This window comes from Pelobates fuscus, chromosome 1, assembly GCF_036172605.1.
Source record: "Pelobates fuscus isolate aPelFus1 chromosome 1, aPelFus1.pri, whole genome shotgun sequence".
Lineage (NCBI taxonomy): Eukaryota > Metazoa > Chordata > Amphibia > Anura > Pelobatidae > Pelobates > Pelobates fuscus.
This window is the reverse complement of record NC_086317.1, coordinates 436,318,741-436,345,558: the sequence shown is the minus strand read 5'-3', so window position 1 is coordinate 436,345,558 and position 26,818 is coordinate 436,318,741. Positions and strand designations below refer to the sequence as shown.

The 26,818-nt window shown below is 41.8% G+C and overlaps 1 protein-coding gene across 1 annotated transcript in view; it reads right to left on the bottom strand.

Moving 5' to 3' along the window:
- The window catches only part of FLT3 (fms related receptor tyrosine kinase 3), a 111,302-nt gene extending 89,570 nt beyond the window's left edge, over positions 1-21,732 (bottom strand). The window contains exon 1 of the mRNA XM_063439292.1: positions 21,631-21,732. Within this exon, the coding sequence (XP_063295362.1) occupies positions 21,631-21,682 (52 nt within the window). The 5' untranslated portion in view covers positions 21,683-21,732. The remainder of the gene's footprint in view (positions 1-21,630) is intronic.
- Between the last annotated feature and the right edge of the window lie 5,086 nt (positions 21,733-26,818).

Below are 26,818 nucleotides of genomic sequence, written 5' to 3'. Positions count from 1 at the left end.
CGAGATCTTATGAAGACAGTTAAAGGCCTATATATCTTTCTGTTGTGGTGTTTAAATAAAATACATTTGCTTCAGGGTTTATTTTTATTTATTTATTTGTTGGTAACTAATAAGACATGTATAATGAGAATCTTAAATAAAAAAAAAAATGTAACAGTTATTATTACATATCCCACATTAAGGTTTTATACAAATGAAGAACTACACCATAATCTATCTATCTATCTATCTATCTATCTATCTATCTATCTATCTATCTATCTGTCTGTCTATCTATCTATCTGTCTCTCTGCCTGTCTGTCTAATTGATGCAGTCACTAAAATATTTCTAAAAAATCAGTTGAAAACAATATTCTAACAATATATTTTTAAATCTAGCTATAGTAAGCATGAGTAATTATCATTTTGAACATCTGACAGATTGACATTTTGACATTTTCATTGTGGAGGTAGCCATTTTGGAATAAAAAGGTACTGGCATGGCTGGACTAGCACAAAAATTCGGCCTGGGCATTAAAATGCATTAAAAGGCAGAGCAGTCTAATATGGGTGTATAATGATGCTTACTAGTCACAGTGGAATGTTGACTATGTTTTGCCGAATCTCTCCACTAGGTGACAGTATGTTACATTAACAAAGAAGCAGGATAAGAATTTTGTTAAACCTTGAAATAATGGAAAATTATCCTCTACTTCTAATATATCTAATTACCTTAATCCGAGAAGGGGCACTTTATTAAATAAAGTGACCACACTGGAATTGTAAACATAAGATCTATGTTGTGAAGTGCCCGTTGTGTAGATTGGAAGAATGAATGAGGCATGCTTTATTTGAAAACTGCTGGGAAAATATACATACATTTAACAATCATGTTTCTATTTGACATTAGACTCAGAAATTAGTTTTCGACCGAACTGCAATTCGGCCGAATTTGGGTCAATCAGGGGACCGGACAAATTCTGAGCTGAAATATACCTGAATTAACTGAACTACACAATGATAAAAAATGTTCGGGGGAAGAAGGTAAATTTTCTGAATTTCGCCCGTCGTGCCGAAAAAAAAAATGATTGATAGGAAAAATGGCTAGGGGACATACATTAAATGTTAGTTTTATTCATCAAGTGAGAAGTGAATAGAGGAAAAAGGGAGTTGCAGTATATAAAATCTATATTTATATATTTAATAAATAGATAATATATAGATTTGTTTTTACTGCCTATTGCTTTATGTTTTCTAATTTTATCCGTTAACCAAATAGTATTAAAATTCTTCCATCAGTGTACTGTAAGATAAATGCATAATATTATTTATGTATGTATTTTGCAGCTCACTAATTGGTCTATTTTTGCACTTTTTAACTTCTAATTCGGTTTCCAAACTGGCATTCGGCTGCACCAAACCGACATTGGCAAAAATGTGTATGTAGCAAAAATCTTTCTATCTTCGGAAAAAGTAATTCAGCAGAAACAACATTTTTGGAATGGATGGATATGTTTGACATAGACTATTATAAAAGGGTGATTACTTGCTGTAATGTTACAAGGAACATGCCCAGCTGCACATATTCTGTGGATAATGTGTAAATTAGGAGACATTTACTAGTGCTAAAATATTATTTTCTGTTTAGATTTTTTTATTTTATTTTTTTAATTTGTTTTTGAAAATAGATAGGTTTATTATAATTCTTCTACTTCCTTTACATCCCAACCTACAGGGTTCCTTGTTTACTGTATTAATAATATGTTTGTATAGATTGCAATTATATAACGTTGTTTTTTCCTGAGAGGTTGTATAGCAGCGCATTATGGTCTACAATAGATAGCTGGCAGATCCAATAAATGCCTTTCTTGCCTAAATCCAGTGGTGTACAGTACTAAGGAGGGTAGGGCGGTCCGCCCCGGGTGCCACTCAATAAGAGGGTGCAATGACCAGGTCAGCCTTAGGATGTGTGAGTTGTGTGGCTGCACAGCTCACACACTGTCAGGGTACCTGAGGCCTCTACCTCTAAGGGAGGTAGAGACTTGGTGGTTTATCCGTCCAGGCGAGCTGTTTCCTCCGTTCCTCGCGGTTCATCCAGTCACTTAAACACCGGCCGCGAGGAATCCACGTCCTTTTCTAGCAGGACGCTCAATACGTGACGTCATGACGCTATCACGAGCGACCTGTCACTCAAGTATCCGATATCCAATCGGTACTTGTCAGAGGCGTGATTACCATCCAGAGCCAGGGTATTTAAGCTTACTTCTCACTTCAGCTCATTGCCCTGTCGTGGTTCTAGCTTGTCTAGTCACTCAGCGCTCTGGTATTCTTGTTTGCTCTATTGGTTTTGACTCGGCTCGTTGTACTACCCTGCTTCTCTGTTATCCCTTGACCCGGCTTGTCTCTCGCTTATCTGTCTTCTCGTTCCCTCGACCTCGGCTTGTCTCTGACTATTCTCTATTACTCTCGGTACGTTAGTCCGGCCATTCTAAGGCCCGGTATACGTACCTTTCCTCTCTTTGTACTCTGCGTGTTGGATCCCTGTCCCGATCCTGACATTACGACAGGGCCAATGGATCCTGCAGGTACAAACAGTCAGCTTGGTTCTTCGGATCCCAGGTTTGACGCCATGGAGCATAGGATGGATCAGATGGCTTTAGCACTACAGGCACTTTTGTCTCGTGCTAGTAATCCACCTGAGGAGACACGTACTCCTTCTATTTCTCCTGCAGTCTCAGGTCTAGAGGTAGCCACTGTAGGTGCTTCTTCCCGTATTACCCCACCAGTACGTTATGGCGGGTCACCGGAAAAGTGTCGTGGCTTTCTAAACCAGATTAGCATCCATTTCGAATTACAACCCCGCTCTTACCCTACTGATAGAGCGAAGGTTGGATTTATTATCACTCTACTCATTGAAAAAGCTTTGAGATGGGCCAATCCTTTATGGGAGAATGATAACCCACTAGTCTATAATTATAATGCCTTTGTAGCTGCGTTTAGAAGAACTTTTGACCCCCCTGGTAGGAAGGTCAATGCAGCTAGATTACTGTTGCGCCTTAGACAAGACAATCGAACACTTGTGGATTATGCACTAGAGTTCAGGTCCTTGGCGGCAGAAGTTAAGTGGAACGAACAGGCTTATATAGATGTGTTTCTGAATGGGTTATCAGATGTAATCCTTGACGAGGTCGCTACTAGAGAACTCCCTGAAAATTTGGAGGATTTAATTTCTTTTATATCTCGTATTGATGAACGCTTAAGAGAGAGGCTGAACACTCGAGATAGGACCCGTAGACCCTCCTTTAAACTAGCGCCTACTTTTCAAATTTCTGAGTTCGAGGACTTACGTATTCCTGAACCTATGCAGATAGGCAGTACTCATCTCACAGAGAGTGAGAGACAGTACAGGAGAAGGGAGGGCTTATGTATGTATTGTGGAGTCAGGGGTCATTTACGCCTAAACTGTCCCAATCGTTCGGGAAACGCTCGCACCTAAGTTCCTCTAGAGGACAGGCCTTGGGTGTTTCTACTTTGTCCTCTATTCACAACTACAAAGAGCTCAGGCTTCTGTTACCCGTTTCTTTAAAGTGGGAGAAGGGAGTAGTTAAGACTATGGCACTAATCGATTCTGGAGCTGCTGAGAGCTTTATAGATCAGGGTTTTGCTGCCAAGCATGCTATTCCATCCCAGTTAAAGGAGACACCACTGGCCGTTGAGGCCATCGATGGTAGACCGTTACTTGAGCCTGTTATTTTCCATGAGACCATACCGATTAACTTAACTGTTGGCATCCTACATAGAGAAGACATATCCTTACTGCTCATTTCTTCTCCGTCTATTCCCATAGTGCTGGGGTACTCCTGGTTGAGGAGACATAACCCTATTATTAATTGGGAGTCAGGGGAGATAGTTTCGTGGGGACAGAATTGTCAAGAGAAATGCTTGCGGAAAGTCTCACCTCTCGGCTTAACCAATACAGCGGCTAACTCTGATAATCCTACAGAGACACAAATTCCGTCTCAGTATCTAGATTTAAAGGCTGTATTTGACAAAAAGAAAGCCGATACCTTACCCCCACACAGGTCCTTTGATTGCAAAATTAACCTACTCCCTGGTACCATGCCGCCCAGAGGTCATGTATACCCGTTATCTACGAAAGAGAACTCAGTTCTAGAGGAGTATATTCACGAAAATTTAGACAAGGGATTCATTAGAAGGTCCTCCTCCCCTGCCGGGGCTGGATTTTTTTTTGTTAAAAAGAAGGATGGTTCTTTGAGACCTTGTATTGATTATCGAGGCCTAAATAAGATAACCATTAAAAATGCCTACCCAATCCCCTTGATTACCGAACTCTTCGATCGTTTGAAGGGCTCTACAATTTTCACCAAGTTAGACCTCAGAGGGGCATATAACTTGGTGAGAATCCAGCAGGGACATGAGTGGATGACGGCATTCAATACTCGATATGGTCACTATGAATATACTGTTATGCCTTTTGGGTTATGCAATGCACCAGCTGTATTCCAGGATCTGATAAATGAGGTTCTTAGGGAATTTCAGCAAGATTGCGTCATTGTATACCTAGATGATATACTCATTCATTCTAGTGACATTGAGATTCATCACAAGCAAGTCAGGAGGGTTTTGCACAAGCTTCTCCAGCATGGCTTGTACTGCAAGTTGGAGAAATGTAGCTTTGATCAAACCCAGGTAACCTTTCTCGGCTATGTGATCTCGGGGGAGGGATTTAAGATGGATCCGGATAAGCTCCAATCCATTCTAGAGTGGCCTTTACCCAAAGGTCTTAAAGCCGTACAGAGATTTATTGGTTTTTCTAATTATTATAGGCGCTTTATTAAGGGCTATTCTTCCATTATCGCACCTATCACTAACATGACCAAACAGGGGGCTGATACTAAGAATTGGACTACTGAAGCTCTTCTGGCGTTCAAAACTCTCAAGGAGCTTTTCGCTTCCGCTCCAATTTTAGTTCACCCCGACACTTCTCTGCCTTTTCTACTTGAGGTAGACGCATCAGAGACTGGTTTAGGTGCTGTCCTATCTCAAAGGTTGGGTGTTGATAAACCATTACATCCATGTGGATTTTTCTCTAAAAAATTGACCGGTACTGAGAGCAGGTATGACATTGGTGACAGAGAATTACTAGCGGTTATCAAGGCTTTGAAAGAGTGGAGACATTTATTGGAAGGTACTTTACATCCTGTTACCATTCTGACAGACCACAAAAACTTGTCTTATATCGGAGAGGCCAAGCGTCTGTCCTCCAGGCAGGCTCGTTGGTCATTGTTTCTTACCCATTTCAATTACGTTCTGACTTACAGACCTGGGTCAAAGAATTCTAAAGCCGATGCGCTATCTCGCCAATATGAGCCCTCTGCCTCAGTTGAACCACTGTTGTCCTCCATTGTACCCAAATGCAATATTATTGCTAATACCAGTCTCAAAATTCATTCTCCGCTACTTGACCAGATCTTGAAGTCACAACATCTAGCTCCTGGAAACACTCCTGAGGGAAGAAACTTTGTTCCTCCTGAATTTCAACTGGAGCTCTTACAATGCTTTCACGAAAGTAAATTAGCTGGTCATCCTGGTATTCGCAAGACATACTCTCTGATATCCAAGGATTTCTGGTGGCCTTCACTTCGAAAAGATATTGAGGAGTTCGTCGCAGCTTGTGAGACTTGTGCCAAGACTAAACTACCTCATGCATCTCCATGTGGCCTGTTACACCCCTTGGACATTCCTGTGAAACCTTGGTCCTGTTTGTCCATAGACTTTATCGTTGATTTGCCTGCTTCCAAGAGACAGACTGTTATTCTCACGGTGGTGGATAGATTTACTAAGATGGCCCATTTCGTGCCATTACCTAAACTTCCGACTTCTCCTGAATTGGCGGAGATTTTTGCGAGAGAGGTTTTTCGCCTACATGGGATTCCTTCAGAGATTGTTTCTGATAGAGGTTCTCAATTTGTCTCACGTTTCTGGAGATCCTTTTGTTCTCAAATGGGCATCAAATTGAACTTCTCCTCTGCCTATCACCCTCAGTCTAACGGAGCTGCTGAACGTACTAATCAAAAGATCGAACAGTATCTACGTTGCTTTGTTTCCGAACACCAGGACGATTGGGTCGGTCTGATTCCTTGGGCGGAGTTCGCACACAATAACCTTGTTTGCGATTCAACTCGCTCTAGCCCTTTCTTCATGAACTATGGCTTTCATCCTTCAATTTTTCCTTCGGTTTCCTCTTCTCAGGGGATACCGTCGGTTGATGATCATGTCGCCAACCTGAAGAAATTATGGGATCAGACTCGGCAAATTCTATTACATAGTTCCTCGCTGTTCAAGAAACACGCTGACAAGCATAGAAGAGCGGCTCCTGTTTTTGTTCCTGGGGATAGGGTATGGTTGAGTACCAAGAATATTCGCCTAAAAGTTCCATCTATGAAATTTGCTCCTCGCTACATAGGCCCTTACAGGGTTCTCACTCGTATCAATCCGGTTGCGTATCGCCTTGCTCTGCCACCTGCCTTACGCATTCCTAACTCCTTTCATGTCTCCTTGTTGAAACCTCTTATTTGCAACAAATTCTCCTCTAAGGTCTCCTCACCTCGTCCTGTTCAGGTGGAGGGTCGGGAGGAGTACGAGGTCAGCTCCATCATTGACTCCAGAATTTCAAGGGGAAAATTGCAATATCTGGTCAACTGGAGGGGATATGGTCCTGAGGAGAGGAGTTGGGTACCTCAGGAGGACGTTCATGCTTCTCGCCTTCGCAGAGCATTTCACCTCCGCTTCCCATCTCGCCCCGGTTCATTCCGCCCGGTGGGCGTATCTGAGAGGGGGGGTACTGTCAGGGTACCTGAGGCCTCTACCTCTAAGGGAGGTAGAGACTTGGTGGTTTATCCGTCCAGGCGAGCTGTTTCCTCCGTTCCTCGCGGTTCATCCAGTCACTTAAACACCGGCCGCGAGGAATCCACGTCCTTTTCTAGCAGGACGCTCAATACGTGACGTCATGACGCTATCACGAGCGACCTGTCACTCAAGTATCCGATATCCAATCGGTACTTGTCAGAGGCGTGATTACCATCCAGAGCCAGGGTATTTAAGCTTACTTCTCACTTCAGCTCATTGCCCTGTCGTGGTTCTAGCTTGTCTAGTCACTCAGCGCTCTGGTATTCTTGTTTGCTCTATTGGTTTTGACTCGGCTCGTTGTACTACCCTGCTTCTCTGTTATCCCTTGACCCGGCTTGTCTCTCGCTTATCTGTCTTCTCGTTCCCTCGACCTCGGCTTGTCTCTGACTATTCTCTATTACTCTCGGTACGTTAGTCCGGCCATTCTAAGGCCCGGTATACGTACCTTTCCTCTCTTTGTACTCTGCGTGTTGGATCCCTGTCCCGATCCTGACACACACGCAGGCAGCTACAGAACTTGAAAACAGACCGGTCACTCTAGGAAAAACAGGGGCGGAGCTAATCGGCAGCAGGGGCATAGCCAAACCAACAGCTGCTGTTACTGCTGCACATTGACGGGAAGCAGGATGGAGTCCCTGCTTCCCCAACTAACAGACTTCGGGGACTTCAGTTAATCCACTCCTCCTCCAGCCCATACGTTCTGTAAGTAAGAGAGAGAGACTGTGTGTGTGTGACTGTCTGCCTGTGAGTTTGTGTGTATGACTGTCTGCCTGTGTGTGACTTCCTGTGATTCTGTGTGTGTGACTGTCTGCCTGTGAGTTTGTGTGTGTGTGACTGTCTGCCTGTGACTGTGTGCATAGGCGTGCGCACGGGGTGTGCCGGGTGTGCCTGGGCACACCCTAATCCCCGCGGCACGCCTATGGATTGAGTCCTGCAGGAACAGAGTTCCTGCACTTTTTTTGTGCAGGAACGCCGTTCCTGCAGGCACTCAGCGCCCCCCTTCCTCCCCCATGTCCCCCCTGTCATGGATGGGACATGGACCCCCCCCCCCACCCCCTGGTCGGCTCTCTCAATATCAGCCGCGGCGAGGGAGCTTTCTGCACACACAATGTGTGTGTGTATGTGAATATGTGTGTCTGTGAATGTGTGTGTGTGTGTGTGTGTGTCTGTGAATGTGTGTGTGTGAGTGTATGTGTGTATGTGTATCTGTGAATGTGTGTCTGTGAATGTGTATGTGTGTCAGTGTATGTGAATATGTGTGTCTGTGAATGTATGAGTGTGTCTGTGAATGTGCGTGTCTATGAATGTATGAGTGTGTGTGTCTGTGAGTGTATGTGTGTGTGTTTGAGTATGCGTGTCAGTGTGTGTATATATATATATATATATATACACACACACACACACATATACATACACACACTAGAGTGTATATTATTTTTTTTGGGGGGTGGGAATCTTGGTTCCCACACTTTATTCCCCAGGACTTTATTCTCCCCTGTCGGCTCACGCAGAACCGGCGCTGAGTGTCGGCTCTCCTCTAAGCCTCCATGGGCCGGCGGGGAGATCAAAGATCTACCTCACCGGCCCACAGCAGCATGAAGGGAGGCAGGAGAGGACCCGGGGAGCTCTAGACAGCAGCTCCGCCAGGTTCCTCTGGCGAGATCTGAGCGTTGCCGCGGCAACGCTCAGATCTCACGGGAGTTAACTCTAGCCCCGCAGGCTAGAGTTCACTCTCCACTGGACCACCAGGGATGGCACATGGCAGCAAGGATCCCCCCCTCCCTACATAAGGTAAGAAGGGAGGGGGAATATTTACTAATCTGCCCCCACCTCCACAATCTGTCCAAACATACAGCACACACACACACATACAGCACCCACACACAAAAAGCACCTACAGACATACAGCACTCTCACACAAACAGCACACACACAGCACCCTCACACACACAGCACCCAAACAGCACCCACACACATACAGTACACATACAGCACCCTCACACACACAGTACACTAACCGCACCCTCACAAACACACACAGCACCTTTACAAACACACAACACCCTCACACACAGCACACTAACAACACCCTCGCAAACACACACACACAAACAGCACCCTCAGAAATACATGACACCCACACACATCACACAAACAGCACCCTCACACACACAGCACCATCACACACACATCACACAAACAGCACCCTCACACACACAGCACCCTCACACAGCACACTAACAGGACCCTAACACACACACACAAACACCCTCACACACAAACAGCACCCTCACACACACACACACACAAACACCCTCACCCACATAGCACACTACCAGCACCCTCACACATACACACACAGCAGCACCCTTACACACACCACCCTCACACAGCACACACACACACACACACACAGCAGTGTATGTATATATGTGTGTGTGTATATATATATATATATATATATATATATACATATACATGCGGCGTGTGTTTGTGCTTTAGGGTGCACACCCTAATGCAATAGGCTGCGCACGCCTATGACTGTGTGTGTATTTGTGTGACTGCCTGCCTGTAACTGTGTGTGACTGTCGTCCTGTGACTTTGTGTATGTATGACTGCCTGTAACTCTGTGTGTGTGTGTGTGTGTGTGTGTGTGTGACTGTCTGCGTTTGTGTGTGTGTGTGTGTCTGTGTGTTTGTGTGACTGCTTGCCTATAACTGTGTGTGAGTGTATGTGTGACTGCCTGTAACTGTGTGTGTGTGTGTGTGTGTGTGTGTGTGTGTGATTATCTGCCTGTGACTTTCTGTGTGCCTGTGATTGGGGAATGCTGTTTGTAACTCTGTGTGTGTGTGTCTATCTGCCTGTGACTGTGTGCATATGACTCTCTGCCTGTAATTGTATATGTGACTGTCTAACTGTTTGTGTGACTGTCTGCCTGAAACTGTGTGTGACTGTGTACAAGTGACTATGTGCCTGGGACTGGACTCTGAAGACTGTTGCTTATATTGTTGTGTATAAAAAATAATTATATTGTAAGCGGCTGAGCAGGGGCTTTAGAGGGAGGGCAGGTTTTTTTGGGAAGGGGGTGCAGGAGTTTTATGGAAGGGGGTGCAGGGGTTTGTAGAAGAGGGACAGGGGATTTGTGGAAGGGGATTGCAGGGGTTTTGTAGAATGGGGGTAGGACATCCGTTTTGTAGAAAGGCAGACAAGAGAGGGGTTTTGTAGAAGTAGGCACTACAGGGTTTTTTCAAAATTTACACATTTGTGCAATTTTTAAAAATGAAAACATTAAACATTAAAAATATTGCAGGTGTTTTTTTAAATTTTAATGTGTGTGTGTGGGGCGGGGGAGGAGGGGGTGGGGGGGGGAGGAGGGCAAATATAGGATCTGCCTGGGGTGACAAATGCTCTAGGTACGCCCTGAGTGTATGTCAGTACATCTGTCAGTGTGTCAGTATGTCTGTCATTGTATCTGTCAGTGAGTGTGTCTGTGTGTCAATATGTCTATCGGTGTGTGTCTGTATCTGTATGTATGTCAGTATGTGTATCTGTATGTAGTCAGTGTTTGTATCTGTGAATCTGCATATAGTCAATGTGTGTATCTGTGTATCTGCATGTGTGTGTATCTGTGTATCTGCATGTGTGTCAGTGTGTGAATCTGTGTGTCTGCGCTCATGGTGTATCTGTGTATCTGCGTGTGTCAGTATGTGTATCTGTGTGTCTGTGTACATGCACGTGTGTACCTGTGTGTCATTGTGTGTGTATACCTGTATGTTGTCAATGTGTGCATCTGTGTATCTGTATGTAGTCAGTTTGTGTATCTGTGTATCTGCATGTATGTCAATGTGTGTATGTGTATCTGCATGTGTGACATGTTTGTATCTGTATGTCTGTATCTGCACGTGTGTCAGGTTGTGAATCTGTATGCCTGTATCTGTGTGTCTGTATCTGTATGTGTCACAGTGTGTGTATAGGTGTCCGTATATCTGCATGTGTGTCAGTGTGAATATCTGTGTATCTGCATGTGTTTGAGTGTGTGTGTGGCAGTGTATGTGTATATGTGCATACATCTCAGCATTCAAACGCTACAAAAAAATATACCCCTGCATTCAAACTTTAACACTACATACAAACACACTCCTGCACTGAAACACCAAAACTACATACAAACACAAGTCTGTGTTACACACCAAAATTATACATAAACACACTGCATTCACAAACCAACACTACACATAGATGCATGCTTGCATCCAAAAGCCAACACCACATACATACACACCCCTACATTCACACAAAAATACTCAGTCACCCTTGCGATGGGGGGGGGGGGGGGGGGGGCAAAAAACTCTTGCACCAGGAAACTCTCTTAATATATTGCCCAGAGCATAAGACCACCTCTGCTGGCCTGCCCTTTTCCCATCGTGGATCCTGCTGCCACCTCTTCCCTAGGTAAATGACGAACCCATCTATCTAACTGATCTAAAAGAAAATGTGATTCATCAGACCAGGCAATCTTCTTCCATTGCTCCATGGTCAAGTTCTGACACTCACACCCCCATTGAAGTCATTTTGGCGGTGACAGGCGTTATCATAAGTACTCTGACTGGTTTGCAGCTATGCCGCCCCATACAAAGCAAACTGCAATGCACTCTGACACCTTTCTATCATAACCGACATTCAATTTTTCAGTAATCTGAGCTACGGTCGCTCTTCTGTGTGATTGGACCAGATGGGCTAGCCTTCGCTCCTCACGTGCATCCGCGAGTCTTGGGCACCCATGACCCTGATGCTGGTTAACCAGTTGTCCTTCCTTGTACCACTTTTGATAGGTATTAACCACAGGGCCACCACCAGAAATTGTGGGGCCCCTAACTCAGCTCAGGGTCTGGGGCCCGCCTCCAAATACCGCCGACAGGGTCCGTCTCCAAATACCGCACACAGGAATACACACACAGACACAAACACACACACTGATACAAAAGGACACAGATACATACTAACAGACACACATACTGAAACAGACATACACGCATACAGGCATACATACTGACACACACATACTGAGACATACACACATATACAGACACACAGGCATACATAGTGACAGACAGACACATACTAACATACATACAGACACACATGCATGAGGACATAAAGACACATACATACATACACACTGACACACATACAGACACCGACATACATACACACATATACATACATTCATACATACATACAGACACTGACATCCATACATACATCCATAATAGCATACAGACATACACAGACATACATACATACATACATTCAGACTGACATACATACATGCATATATACAGACATACTGACATACATACATACATACATGCATACAGACATCCTTACACACATACACACGTTCATAATGATATGCAAACATACATTCATACTGACATATAGATATACATACATTATGACATACAGACATACATTGATACTGGCATACATACATACATACTTGCATACATCCATACAGACAGACAGACATACAGACATATATACATACATACAGACATACTGACAGACACACATGCATGAGGACATAAAGACACATACATACATACATACACACTGACACACATACAGACACCGACATACATACACACACATACATACATTCATACATACATACATTCATAATAGCATACAGACATACACAGGCATTCATACATACATTCAGACTGACATACATGCATATATACAGACATACTGACAGACATACATGCATACAGACATCCATACACACATACACACGTTCATAATGATATGCAAACATACATTCATACTGACATACAGATATACATACATAATGACATACAGACATACATTGATACTTGCATACATAAAAACAGACAAACAGACATATATACATACATATAGACATACTGACAGACATATATACATACATTGATACATGCATACATACAGACATACATTCATAATGACATACATAACATACATACTGATAGACATACAATTATAATGACATACAGACATACATATATACATACATACAGACAGACATACATGCATTCAGACATACATACATACATAGACATACATACAGGCAGCCATACATGGCCACTGCTTGGCTTGCAGTCCTCCCGCACTTGCTGCGGCTTTTTTTTTTTTTTTAAAGGGGCCCGGTCGCGCTATTACACGGCCACAGCGCTGACTGGGCCCCTGAAGACATAGGGCCCATCGGGTGGCTCTAAGTGCGTGGGCCACCCGATGGGCCCCATCAGCGTGCGGGCCCCTGTGGAACTGCACCGGCGGCATTTCCGCCGCTAGACGTGGTTATGGTTGTCACCCCCGATGGCGGCCCTGATTAACCACTGCAAACAACCTATAAGACTTGCGGTTTTGGAGATGCTCTGACCCAGGGCCTATTTGGCCCTTGTCAAAGTCACTCAGATCTTTTTATTTGCCCATTTTTCCTGCTTTCAACACAAAAAAATCAAGAATATACCCTACCCCTTGACAGGTGCCATTGCAATGATATAATCAATGTTATTGTATATTTTTTGTATATTGTTATGCTAAATAAGGTGATGGTACTAGATAGGAGGTTATAGGGGATAGGGACAGCTGGGGAGAGAATTCTAATCAGGTAGAGTTGGAGCTTACCAGAAAAGCCCTTATGCACAAGCCTGGAAAGATGAAGAGTGTGTCGGGATTACAGCGACAGACAGTTTAGCTCTTTTAAAATGTCACAATGGTGGGTAAAGTAATTATATTCTAGTACAAAGTGTCAGAATGAATGATACAATGTATTAGGTTTATTAAGGTGGGTTTGCGGTGCAGGTGCATACACTACATCTCCATACTCAATGACCGGCATTAGCATTTGTTGCACTATCGGTTTCCTTACTGTAGGGCAGGGGTAGGCAACCTTTTAGCAGCACTGTGCCGATATAGGATTGTGATGTCCCGTAGCGTGCCGATCCTATTTTTTTTAAATTGAGGTGTGTATGCTGCCGTATTCTGCTTGTGTTATTTTTACTGTAATTTCTTTGTATTGTTGTATTTGTGCGTATATGAGCTATTATATTGTATATGTTCATTAGTAGTTTATGGTATTGTGTATGATACATATGAATGTGGGCTGTGTATGAGGGCTGCTTGTGGAATTGTGTGTGGATGGATATGTCACATTGTGTGTTTGTTAGTGGGTGTATGTGTGGGGCTGTTTGGGGTATTGCATGTGAGAGGCTGCGTGTGTGGTTGTGTGCATGTGTGTGGATTGTTAGTGGTGTTGCGTTTGTGGGGATTGTGTGTATGTTTGTGTGTGGGCTGTTATTATTTGTATGAGGGGAGGGTTATTCTGCATTCCTGTGTATATCTAGCAGTGTGGGTGGCTTCCCTGGGTTCCAGTGGGGACCAGGCTGGCCAGGTACAGGTCAAGGACAGGAGCTGCAACAGCAGCTGCAGGTTGATCTACTACAGTGTGGATTCCTATTCACAAGTGCCGGGAGAAAGTGATCTGAGATCACTTCCTCTATGTGCTGCAGTGCATAAATTGAGGATTGTCCTTCACCACCTCTTCGTATTAGCAGATATCTGAAGTTTTACTGGGACTCCTGATAGGCCAGAGCCTGTTTGGCTCTAGCAGCCTTGAGTGCCATGCAAAGACACCTTGAGTGCCGTGCATGGCACTAGTGCCGTAGGTTGCCTACCCCTGCTGTAGGGCTTAGGCAGTATGTGTTTCTGTACACGGCACCTAGTTTTGAAGAAATCTTTTTAATGTGATGGCCAAAGGATAGATTGGGGTCTAGCAACATACCTAGATATTTGAAAGAACAGACTGCGCGCCAGTGTGCTATTTGAATTTGTACAGTTCCAAAGATCATTGGGATAGTTTTGTCAGTGTTTAGGAAAAGTTTGTAATCCGCGGTCCACTTTTCTACCTCTGCGAACTGGTCTTGGAGCACAGCCTCAGCTGCGGTAGATTTGGTTTACTAGTGTATATTACATGTTGTCTGCATATATTTGTACAGTTGAGGCTTTGCAGACATTAGGCAGATCATGTATAAGTAATGTGAATAGTAGGGGGCCAAGTATGGAGCCTTGGGAAACATCACACGTGACTGGGAGAGAAAGGAATTCTCAAAAATGGTTACATATTGCGATCGATTGTTCTATTTAAATCAGAGTTATGGAAAGTTCCCATGCCATTAAAATAATGGTTGCCCAGAATGATTAAAATGTCGCTAGATGTAATGTGATTGACTCGGCTTCTGGATCCTGATTTCTTACATTTACCAATCAATATATATATATATATAACAAACGAATAGAAGACCTCTTGCACTCAAACTTTAAATATATTGAATACCTGGTGCCAAGTCCCAAACAATATAAGATATGAAAAAATACCGAGACTCTAGGATTAGTTAATCCGTTTTAATTCTCAGTTGATCCAAAAGATGTCAACATTTCAGCTCCCGATTGGAGCTTTCATCAGGACACAATCCTGATGTGTCCTGATGAAAGCTCAGATCGGGAGCTGAAACGTTGACATCTTTTGGATCAACTGAGAATTAAAACGGATGAACTAATCCTAGAGTGCCGGTATTTTTTCATATCTTTATATATATATATATATATATATATATATATATAGTTCAGTTCAAATCCCAAATCTTCGATGTTAGTGAAAATCCAACTCATGCAACTTGGAATTTCTTTGAGAAATTAAGAATAGTGAATCCAAAGTGTTGCACCTGTCAATTCCAACTGCTGGTAATCTCCGCATCAAACCACATTAAATAGTTAAAATTCAGTATTTACGTGACTCAATGAGACAAAATGAGCCTCTGCATCAGTAAATTGCAAATACAAAAGTACCTTAATTTTAAAGAGGAACCATCACTTCTCTGGACAGTAAACCATTAAACAAAACATTAAAAATCACCTATAAACTTGCTTTGATTTTTTTTTTTATGTTCTTTTTACTCTATATTAAAGATTTATGAATGGTCATCACAATCCTGTGCGGTCGTGGCTAAGGTACAGTACATATAGCAATGAAAGAAGAAAAAACAGAAACGTAAGTTATGTATAAAGAGCAGTTCTGGGGCAATTCTCTAAAGAAGTGATGCTATCACCATGGAAACCAATGGAATGTTACTGCCGAACGCTCCACTTTTAGATCTTACAAATAATTGATCTTTACACATAACTCCCATTGTTTCTGTTTATTTTATTGTCTACTTGCTATGATACCTGTCAACATTTCAAATGGATAAAGAGGGACACTTTTATTTTACAGGTGTGAGTAAATTTTAGGTTACTTATTAATTACAATGTATACAACTGAAATGTAATGTAGAGCAAGAACAATTTATCTTATGTATTATTACTGTGCAGCTCTGTTATGCACTCAGACATACCAACAATAAGTACCTCAGTGAAAAACTGTAGGAACTTCAGGATAGAAAAGAGGGACAAAGAGATTTGGGCCTAACATAGGGACTGACCCTCCTAAATAGGGACACTTGGGAGGTATGCAATGAGCTCTCTTGGCCATTGATTATCGCTGCCTCCACGAAGATAGTTGAGGTAACTTGTGGAGAGGTCTTTATGCTGACACTCAAGAGAGAACTTATAATTGTTGATAGGGAGCAATGATGGAGATCAAAATAGAGCTATGTGAATTTATACATTGAAACATATTTTCTCCCAGCTAAATTATTTATCTGTCAATATAGGGATAAATAAACATAATATTAAAAATTCCTGGTAAGTGACAGTACCTCTTTAATAAAATACAATAACATGATAAATCACATTAACTTTTGTAATAATTAATAACAAGGTACTTATGCATGTTTTATCATAGATTAATATTAAATACACTTGGAGCTAGATTTTCAGGAATATTTAATATAGATTGATTTACTACAAGAAAGGATTCTTCTTAAATAGTTAATCAGTGAAACACTATCTCTGCTAAAAGATTTTAGAGCACATGGCTATGTGATTATTTGCCAGCTTAAACAGTTGAATTAACTTCCTGTAGTGATAATGTTCCATGCAGTGAGTTGAGAATTGATATCATACTGTTATTCATTCATTGCAAGTTTGCATGCAACACTGAAGTTATTACTAGGCAAGGTTTCATATGCTAATGAATACAAACATGTATTCCTAACACTATAGTGCCCTCTGGTTCACCCCCAACTCCCTCGTACCCCTCCCCCCCACAAAAATCCTCTATTCACTTACCCGATTTCCGCGCTGATTTTCCTCGGGGCTCGGTCAGTGCTCGACCTCCCGTGACATCATCCCATGGGGGGACCTAATGCACATGCGTGGCGAGCATTGTGAGCGTATTAGGCCTTCTCCATAAGAAATCATTGAATCAATGCTTTCCTATGGGGATTTTACGGATGCTGGATGTCCTCATGCAGAGTGCAAGGAAGTCCAGCTTCAGTTAGGCGACCCAGAGACCGGTAATATCTCAGAAGCATCTGCAGTGGCTGTCTGTAGACTCTGAAACTACATTATTTTACAATGCACAACTTAGTGGGACAGCAACAGGGTACCCAGACCACTTCTATAGGATGAAGTGGTCTGGGTGCCTATAGTGTCCATTTAAGTTAGAGACACCTATCGTTGCAATAAATTAAATTAATGGTAATATGGCTAGGTTCTAAGGAGTTTGTGAAATTAAACCAGACTTTTATGTAAAAAGTCAGTGGGCTTAACCATATCTGAGGTAATCGTATTCAGCTAATGCACTGTTTGCTATGAATCCTGACTTGTGGAAAACCGTTGCAATTTTGGTTGAGTGACAATGAGTGATATTAAGCATATTTTCGCCAATTATTTTTCATCTAATGTTCTATTTGATTTTTTCATCTGTTGCCTTTTAGATTTACTGTCTACCCTTAATTTCTGAACATGCACATTTTTTTTTTCGCCAATGCAACAGATTTATAAATGTTTCCACCATTTTTTCCAACAAAAAAAGTGTCTGAATTTTTGCACCACTATAGATTTGGCAGTCTTCCGACATAGAAATTTCTACAAAAACTGGAGGAATTAACTATGATGAAAACTGTAACTTTTTAGATTACTTTCTTAAATATGATCAAAATAATAACCGAATGTATCAGTCACTTTTCAGAACACTGATAAATATCCCCCATTCTATTGATGATTGGTAACGGTAATTGGTCTTTATTTCGTACTGTGACGAAGAATACCACCAGTTTTCATTTGATAAATCTCCCCTGTTTTTAACTGAAGATCATGTCTGCCTGCTATAAAAAGACCACAGTAATGGACACAAGCAAATGCATGTGCATTCACCCAACGAGGCCATTGTTATAGTTTTTAGAGTACACTAATTTGGCAAAGGATGCTAAGTATTATTACCGTATATACTCGAGTATAAGCCGAGTTTTTCAGCACATTTTTTGTGCTGAAAAACCCCAACTCGGCTTATACTCGAGTCACTGTCTGTATTATGGCAATTTACATTGCCATAATACAGACTGGGGGCTGGCAGCGAGCGCTTACCTCTCCTGCAGCTCCTTTCTCCTCCGCGCCGGTCCGTGCAGTTCCTCTGTCAGCTCCCAGTGTAAGTCTCGCGAGAGCCACAGGGTCATAGTGCGGCTCTCGCGAGACTTACACTGTGAGCTGACAGAGGAGCTGACCGGACCGGCGCGGAGGAGAAGGGAGCTGACAGGAGCTGCAGGAGAGGCAAGTGCTTCCTGCCAGCCCCCTTTCCCCCCCACTGAACTGCAAATGCCACTGGACCACCAGGGAGTGAAAGCCCCCCACCCTGCCAAGTATCAAACAGGGAGGGGGGACGAAAAAAATAAGACAAATATTAATAATAATAAAATAAAATTAATATAACAAAAAAACTATTAAAATAAAATAATAAAAAAATAATAAAAATGCCCACCCCCACCAAGGCTCTGCATCAGACACTCAAACACTGCATTCATACACACACTGCATCACACACACACACACACACACTGCATCACACACACACACACACACTGCACTCATACACACACACACTGCATTCATACACACTGCACTCATTCACACACACTGCACTCATACACACACACTGCACTCATACACACACTGCACTCATACACACACTGCACTCATACACACACACTGCATTCATACACACACACTGCATTCATACACACACACTGCACTCATACACACACACTGCAAATAAATATTCAATTAATATAATTTTTTTAGGATCTAATTTTATTTAGAGATTTACCAGTAGCTGCTGCATTTCTCACCCTAGTCTTATACTCGAAGCAATACGTTTTCCTAGTTTTTGGGGGTAAAATTAGGGGCCTCGGCTTATATTCGGGTCGGCTTATACTCGAGTATATACGGTAAGCTAAATAATTTTTAATCCATACATTTGCATAATGCTTTGCACATTGTATAGATAAAATTAGTATCTCTATCAAAGGGACTCTGTCATAATTAATATTAAAGAATAGGTTTCATTTAAAGAATTAGAGTGCTGGTTATGTAAAGAACGAACCATCAACAAATGACAAATTAATTTGTAAAATTTAAGCTAAAATTGGCAAAATGGAAACAAAATCTTTATTTTAGCTATTTAGGCCTGTATTCTGCAATTAGGTTGTCAAGTCACAATCTACTGTTAGTAAATCAACCCTTAGAAATTTACACGAACTGCCTCCATAATACTATTTTGCGTTTGAAACACGGGGTGAAATAAGAACAGATACCGAGAATACTGCAGAAGTAAAACCATTTCTAGGCAGGTTCCTCTTTGTTTATTACTCAGGTAAACTAATACTTCCAAAATAAAGGATTAGTGATAAAAAAAAAAACAGAAGCCAGATAGGAGGAAGTAAATGAAAAAAAAAACAATAGTAACTAAGCGAATAAATTAAAAATAAAGCCAATACAGATTGGATGGAAAATCAAGAAGGATATAATGTAGGTGAAATATTTTGGGATATATTCTTCTGATTTCTCTCTTTTTTCTGGTGTACGAATAACTTTATATCCACATAATTAGTAAACTAGTGAGAGACCAACAGATATCCCACAACGTCAAATTTGCAAACGTTATCGGTGCCAGCTTGGCCATGCTCTGATATTGTGGAAGTGTCCAATTATAATACAATTTAATATACAAATTATGGCATATAGACGTGATTTGAAGGTTTATTGCAGGGAATATGAGTGATCTGAAAAGTTGCTGTGGGTTTATTCAATAATAGAGATTATGGAAAACTGGCAAAGGGAATTGTAATCCAAAATAGTCAAATTGAAAAATATTTTCAAATTCAGCTTTTTCATCCTTCCCAGTTCACAAAATACATTTTATGAGGTTATTTATTTATTACTTATTTATGACTGGTATTTATAAAGCGCCAACAGATTCCGCAGCGCTGTGCAATTAGTGGAGAACGTACAATATACACAGACAAATAAAAGAGGTAGAGAGAGCCCTGCCCGTAAGCTGATATCTAAAAAAAATCATTGAAAACTCAATTCTTCAAGAAAGCAGATCAATTAAACTGTTAGCAGGTTTTCATCCCCCACCCTCCATGACTCCTCTCCTGCAACTGTCAAAAATTACCTATGAAGTCCTCAGCGAATACTTTTCTAACATCTTACTTCGTACCCCTACTTTTACCCTTTGTGTCACTATACCCCACTCCCTCTAGAATGTAAGCTCATTGAGCAGGGCCCTCCACCTCTCTGTTCCTGTAAGTCGAGTTGTCTGGTTACAATTACATGTCTGTTAGTCCACCCATTGTACAGCGCTACGGAATCTGATGGCGCTATATAAATAATAAATAATAATAATAATAATCTAGCCATTGGAGCTCTTTTATACAAAGTGCTTAGCTAGATGGCCCGTGCGCTTACAATCTAAAGGTTCAAGAAGATTAACACACCTGGATAGCCTTACTTGTGCGAATGGTATAAGCAAGTACATCTAAATCACATGTTAAAAAAACATGTTTGTAAGCATTAAAATGAACAGACTATATGGATCACTACCATAAAATCTTGTAAACGACATAACACTTCAAATAACTTTTAGTATGTAATCTCTCATATAGCACCTTGTATTGTTATTGCAATATTTCCACCTAGGGCTCTCAAATGCAAATTTAACCTGTTAAGGACCAAGCATACGGTATGTCATCATACCAAAGTATTCTATAAGGATCTTATTTCAAAATGGAACAACTTACAAAACTCTGATCTGCAATGCTTCATGATGCTGTGGGCGCAATATAAGGATGAGAGGCCATGCTTTAATAAGTGTTTTAGCAACCAGATTATGATGCCTGCAAAGGTTAACATTTGGGTCTTTGAGGGGTTAAATCAAAAAATGAAGTCATAGGATAAATTCCAGGTGTGTAGACAATATAGCTAGTTCAACCCAATCTCTAATAGCTGTAATTACCAGGCCGAGAGTTTAGGTCCTGATTTAGGCACTTGCAGAGTGTCAGGTATGTCTCGAGGTCATGCAGGGTGATTCCTTCTTCCATTAATTAAACCCTTTTAATAGGAGGCTAGAGGAAAACCCTTACAATAAACACGTAATAGTGCTGACTTGTGCAATAATGCCTGGAGTATTAAGCAGGCACCTGAGAGCATCAGTGACAAATACTCTATCTTCCTTCTTCTTACCTTGCAGCCAAAGTCCAATCCACCTTATGCGGTAGTTATTTAAGTGATGCATGTTGTCGGTTCTCCCGTAGAAAACTTTATCATAAGAATGTTCTTAGGAGACTCAGAAAGCTGCCGTTTATTCCCCTCCACCAGTGTATTAAGGCTCTGGGTGCTTTAGCAGCTGCTCACCTCGAACCCCCTCCCAAAAACCACAAAAAGTACTTCTCCATTTCTAAGCCTCTGGGGCCTGCTTCAATATGTTACGTATATGGGCAACAGTGATCAGTTGTGTCAATATGATTTATATAAGTAACAACATTTTAGCACAATACTATTTTTTTAAACTGCCTATTAGAATATTTCTATAACCATTTACCTGACATTAACCTGGAAGCAAGATAAGACAAAACTCTGATCTAAATGTTCCTTACATTAGTTATTAGATCAATGACGCATACATCTCTATAGCATGTATTCATGTAGTATAACAAGCTTCAAACACTGAGCAACATGACATACAAATAGTTTTTGTGTTCTTATGCTTCACTCTTCATTGTATATGCAGCAAGAAGAAGTGATATAAATACCTGCAGTATGGAGGCTTGTTGTATCTTAACCAATTAAATGTTCGATCAACACAGTCATTCCAAAAAGCAGATCACCCAGATCAAAACCAAGGTTATGTAAGATTAGTCAGAACTACTGACGGCAATGATCTGTCAATGAAGCCATTGTGTCAGTGTCAGGGCAAGGAGCACCTACTTGGGCAAAAGTACCCATATAGGGCCAGTAATGAAGATTGGTGGGAGGCAGTAGGGCTGGAATGGACAAGTACTCCGTGTTTTCTAAAGTAATTAAAAATATAAATAATCTTTATAAAAAAAATGATATAGTCATTTTGTTAGAAGCTAGGGACATCGAATGTCCAAATGGCATGAAATTCGTATGAATGTACATTCAGAACGAAACGAATCGCACACATCTATTAGGAGCGGTATGACAGGTTGACTTTAAATACTTACACAAGCTATGTACTAGTATTTCCTACTTCATATCACATTTAATCTCATTTGGTTGAGTCTTCTTGAACCGGAACCACAGGACATTGTTTTTTGGTTGTGCCTTTTTAGTCTGTACCACTCCTCCTACGGCTTCTTTGAATTGTTTAGTACACTTTATACAATTAGAAATTAATTGTATCACGATCATTGTGTTCATCATCATAAAACCCTTCTTCAAAATGCTTTCATACTTTTGAAAAAAAAATGGGACTTTTGAGCAAAGAAGAAACAATGATGTATGCCCCACTTTGACCTCTACAAAGAATTTTAAGTCTTATCAGAGTCAAATGTTCCCAATCCTTGGGTTGATGTTACCTTACAGTCTGATATAATGTGCTTATTGATAGCCTGATATTGTTAATTATAATATAAGTAGACTTTGAAAGTCTTTATACGCATGTACTTTAATGCTAAAGGTTGTCCTAGGAATCGGCCCTGGTGGTAGGGCGAAATGCATTTCGGACTTTATTAGGAACAAACCAGAGTCTTTTTTTAATACATTGGACATTCAATTTGATTTTAATTATGTGTACATTACTACTATTTTCTTTTTTTATATTTTATCACACTCTCTAACAAACTGTAGCAGTACTTACCCTCTCCAGGGGCCGGCCGGGGTCCTCTTTTCTCGCCGCGCGCGGTCCTGCTCCTGCACGAGCCGCGCGCAGCTCATCCAACGACGAGATCAGGAAGGCGGGCAGTGAACGTGAGAAGGGGTCACGTGTCCCCCCTGACACTAAGAGCACGCCACGCGTCTCGGGCGCGCTCTTAACCCCTTAAGGACCAAACTTCTGGAATAAAAGGGAATTATGACATGTCACACATGTCATGTGTCCTTAAGGGGTTAAAGGGACAGTGGGAGACAAAATTAGAATCAGTCTCCCATTGGCCCCTGTCATGCCACGTTCCCCATACACTCACGTTTTGGGGGCGTGGATATAACAGGGGCCAATCAAAGTGAACATTAGGGTATTTATACTCACCTGTTTCCTTTGCACCTTGCCCTATCGTGGTTTCTGTTCAGTTCCCTTTAGTGCTTGTTTCGTTCTGTTGTTTTTTTGGTGCTTGACCTTGGCTTTGTTCCTGACTCCGTTCTCTCTTTATCCTTGCTTGTTTATCCGCTGGTTGTCCTCCTGTGTACCAGTCCCCGGCTTGTTCTACTTTACGCTGTCTCTCCGTCCCCTTGACTTCGGCTTGTTCTGGACTCTGTCTTTTCTTGTACTCGTCTAAGTCCGGCCATTCTAAGGTCCGGTAAGACAAATCCTTTTTTTTTGTCTCTTGACTATGTGTTGGGGTATATTGTTGGGGTATATTACTGTGACATTACGATAGGGCCATGGACCCCGCAGGTTTAGGACAACAGATGGCCACTCATGAGGCTAGATTCGCAGAACAGGATCACCGTATGGATCAAATGGCTCAAGCCATCCAGACACTGTTATCCAGAACAGCTCCGGTACCTGTACCTGCGACACCTGTAACCCCTGTACCAGACACAGCTAATATGCCTAATGCTTCAGCACATCTAACCCCGCCACCTAGGTATGGAGGGGACGCTAAGACATGTAGGGGATTCCTTAATCAAGTGGAATTCCACTTTGAAATGTACCCACGTTCATTTCCCACTGATAGATCTAAGGTGGGTTTTCTTATGCACCAGCTTACTGATAAGGCACTTGAATGGGCAAATCCTATTTGGGAGGCTAATGGACCTATGGTACACGATTTCAATAGCTTCCTCACAGCGTTTCGTAGAACATTTGACACGACTAAAAGGTCAAAGAATGCCGCCAGGGCGTTAATGAGAATTAAGCAAGGATCTAAATCTGTAGCCGATTATGCTATTCAGTTCCGTACCCTTGCCTCACAGGTAGATTGGACTAACAATGGGCTTACTACTGCGTTTATGGAAGGCCTGTCTGAAACTATGTTGGATGAGGTAGCAGCTAAGGACCTCCATGTACCCCTAGAGAACCTTATTGACTATCTCATTGATATAGATAACAGGATCCGTGACAGGTTATATACCAAGTCCAGAAATAGACGCTTTGTCCCCGTTAATTCACCTAGAGCTGAGACTCCCGAGGGATCTAAAGGGTCAGAGGAGGAACCTATGCAGTTAGGGGTTGCTAAACTTACTGACGCTGAAAAACTTTATAGGAGAAAGGAGGGACTTTGTCTTTATTGTGGTAGGAGGGGCCATATGAGACAAGAATGTCCCGTGCGTCCGGAAAACTATCGCACCTAAGACCGTATAGAGGACAGGCCTTGGGTGTGACATCAGAGTCCTCACATTTGCCTCTTAATAAATTGCTTCTCCCTGTTTCCCTGCACCTTGGTAGTAACTGCATAGCAGGGAATATACTAGTCCTGGTTGATTCCGGAGTGGCCGAAAACTTTATAGATTCCAGTTTTGTTAAGGAGAATAACATACCCACTAGAGAGAAGGAGACACCCTTGGCCGTTGAGGCCATAGATGGTAGACCATTATGCTCTCCAGTTATCACACATGAAACTGTACCACTACATATGTCTACAGGGGTGTTACACTCTGAAACCATTCGTTTTTTTAGATCATTACTTCTCCTTCCTCTCACCTCGTGTTAGGGTATCCTTGGTTGCGTACTCATAATCCCACTATTGACTGGGAGTCAGGACAAATAGTATCTTGGAGTGATGCTTGCCAAGAGTCTTGTATTGTTAAAATCACCCCTTTGAATTCTACTAATATTCCTCCCGTGCCTACTGTTATTCCCCCTCAGTACTTGTCTCTTAAATCTGTTTTTGATAAAAGGGAGGCTGAAAAGTTGCCACCTCACAGGCCTTACGACTGCGCTATTAATTTACTACCTGGTACTATGCCTCCCAAAGGGAGAATATATCCTTTGTCTCCTCAGGAGAATCTTGTTATGGAGGAATATATTAAGGAATCTTTACAAAAGGGATTTATAAGAAGATCCTCTTCCCCGGCAGGGGCTGGTTTCTTCTTTGTATCCAAGAAAGATGGTGAATTAAGGCCTTGTATTGACTATAGGGGCCTTAATAAAATCACCGTCAAAAATGCGTACCCCATACCTTTGATCACGGAACTATTTGATAGGCTTAAACATGCCACGGTTTTTACTAAATTGGACCTTAGGGGTGCTTACAATCTCATACGTATCAAAAAGGATCACGAATGGAAGACCGCATTCAATACCAGGAGTGGTCACTACGAATATACTGTGATGCCCTTTGGCCTTTGTAACGCCCCAGCAGTTTTTCAAGAATTTATTAATGATGTCCTACGTCAGTATATACACACATTCGTAATAGTATACTTGGACGACATATTAATTTATTCTACTGATTTACAGACTCATCACATGCATGTTAAATTAGTGTTGAGAACTCTTCTTGTTAACGGTCTCTATTGCAAACTCGAAAAATGTTCATTTGATCAATCAGAAGTCCAATTATTGGGTTATATAATCTCTGCTAAGGGTTTTCGTATGGATCCCAAGAAACTTTCTGCCATCATGGAATGGCCTCTACCTCAGGGTTTGAAAGCCATTCAGCGTTTTCTGGGTTTCTCAAATTATTATAGGCGTTTTATTAAAGGGTTTTCTGCCATTGTAGCACCTATAACCAGAATGACCAAAAAGGATGGTAATACTCATGTCTGGAAACCAGAAGCACTTGAGGCCTTTGAATTCCTGAAGGCTTCATTCGCTTCTGCCCCTTTTTTACAGCATCCTGTCCCTTCCCTACCCTTTATTCTTGAAGTTGATGCTTCTGAGATTGGGGTAGGTGCTGTCTTGTCTCAAAGAGATTCACCTGAAAAGCCGTTACACCCTTGTGGCTTCTTTTCCAGACAGATGTCCAAAGCAGAAAAGAATTATGATGTAAGCAATCGCGAACTCCTTGCTATCATTTTGGCACTCAAGGAATGGAGACATCTACTAGAAGGTACTAGGGATCCCATCCTCATTTTAACGGATCACAAAAACCTCTCCTACCTTAGTGAAGCAAAAAAGATTGTCTTCTAGGCAGGCCAGGTGGTCTCTGTTTTTGTCTCGTTTTAATTACATAATCACATACAGACCAGGTGATCGTAATACTAAAGCTGACGCTCTGTCCAGACAATTCGAAACTACTGATAAACT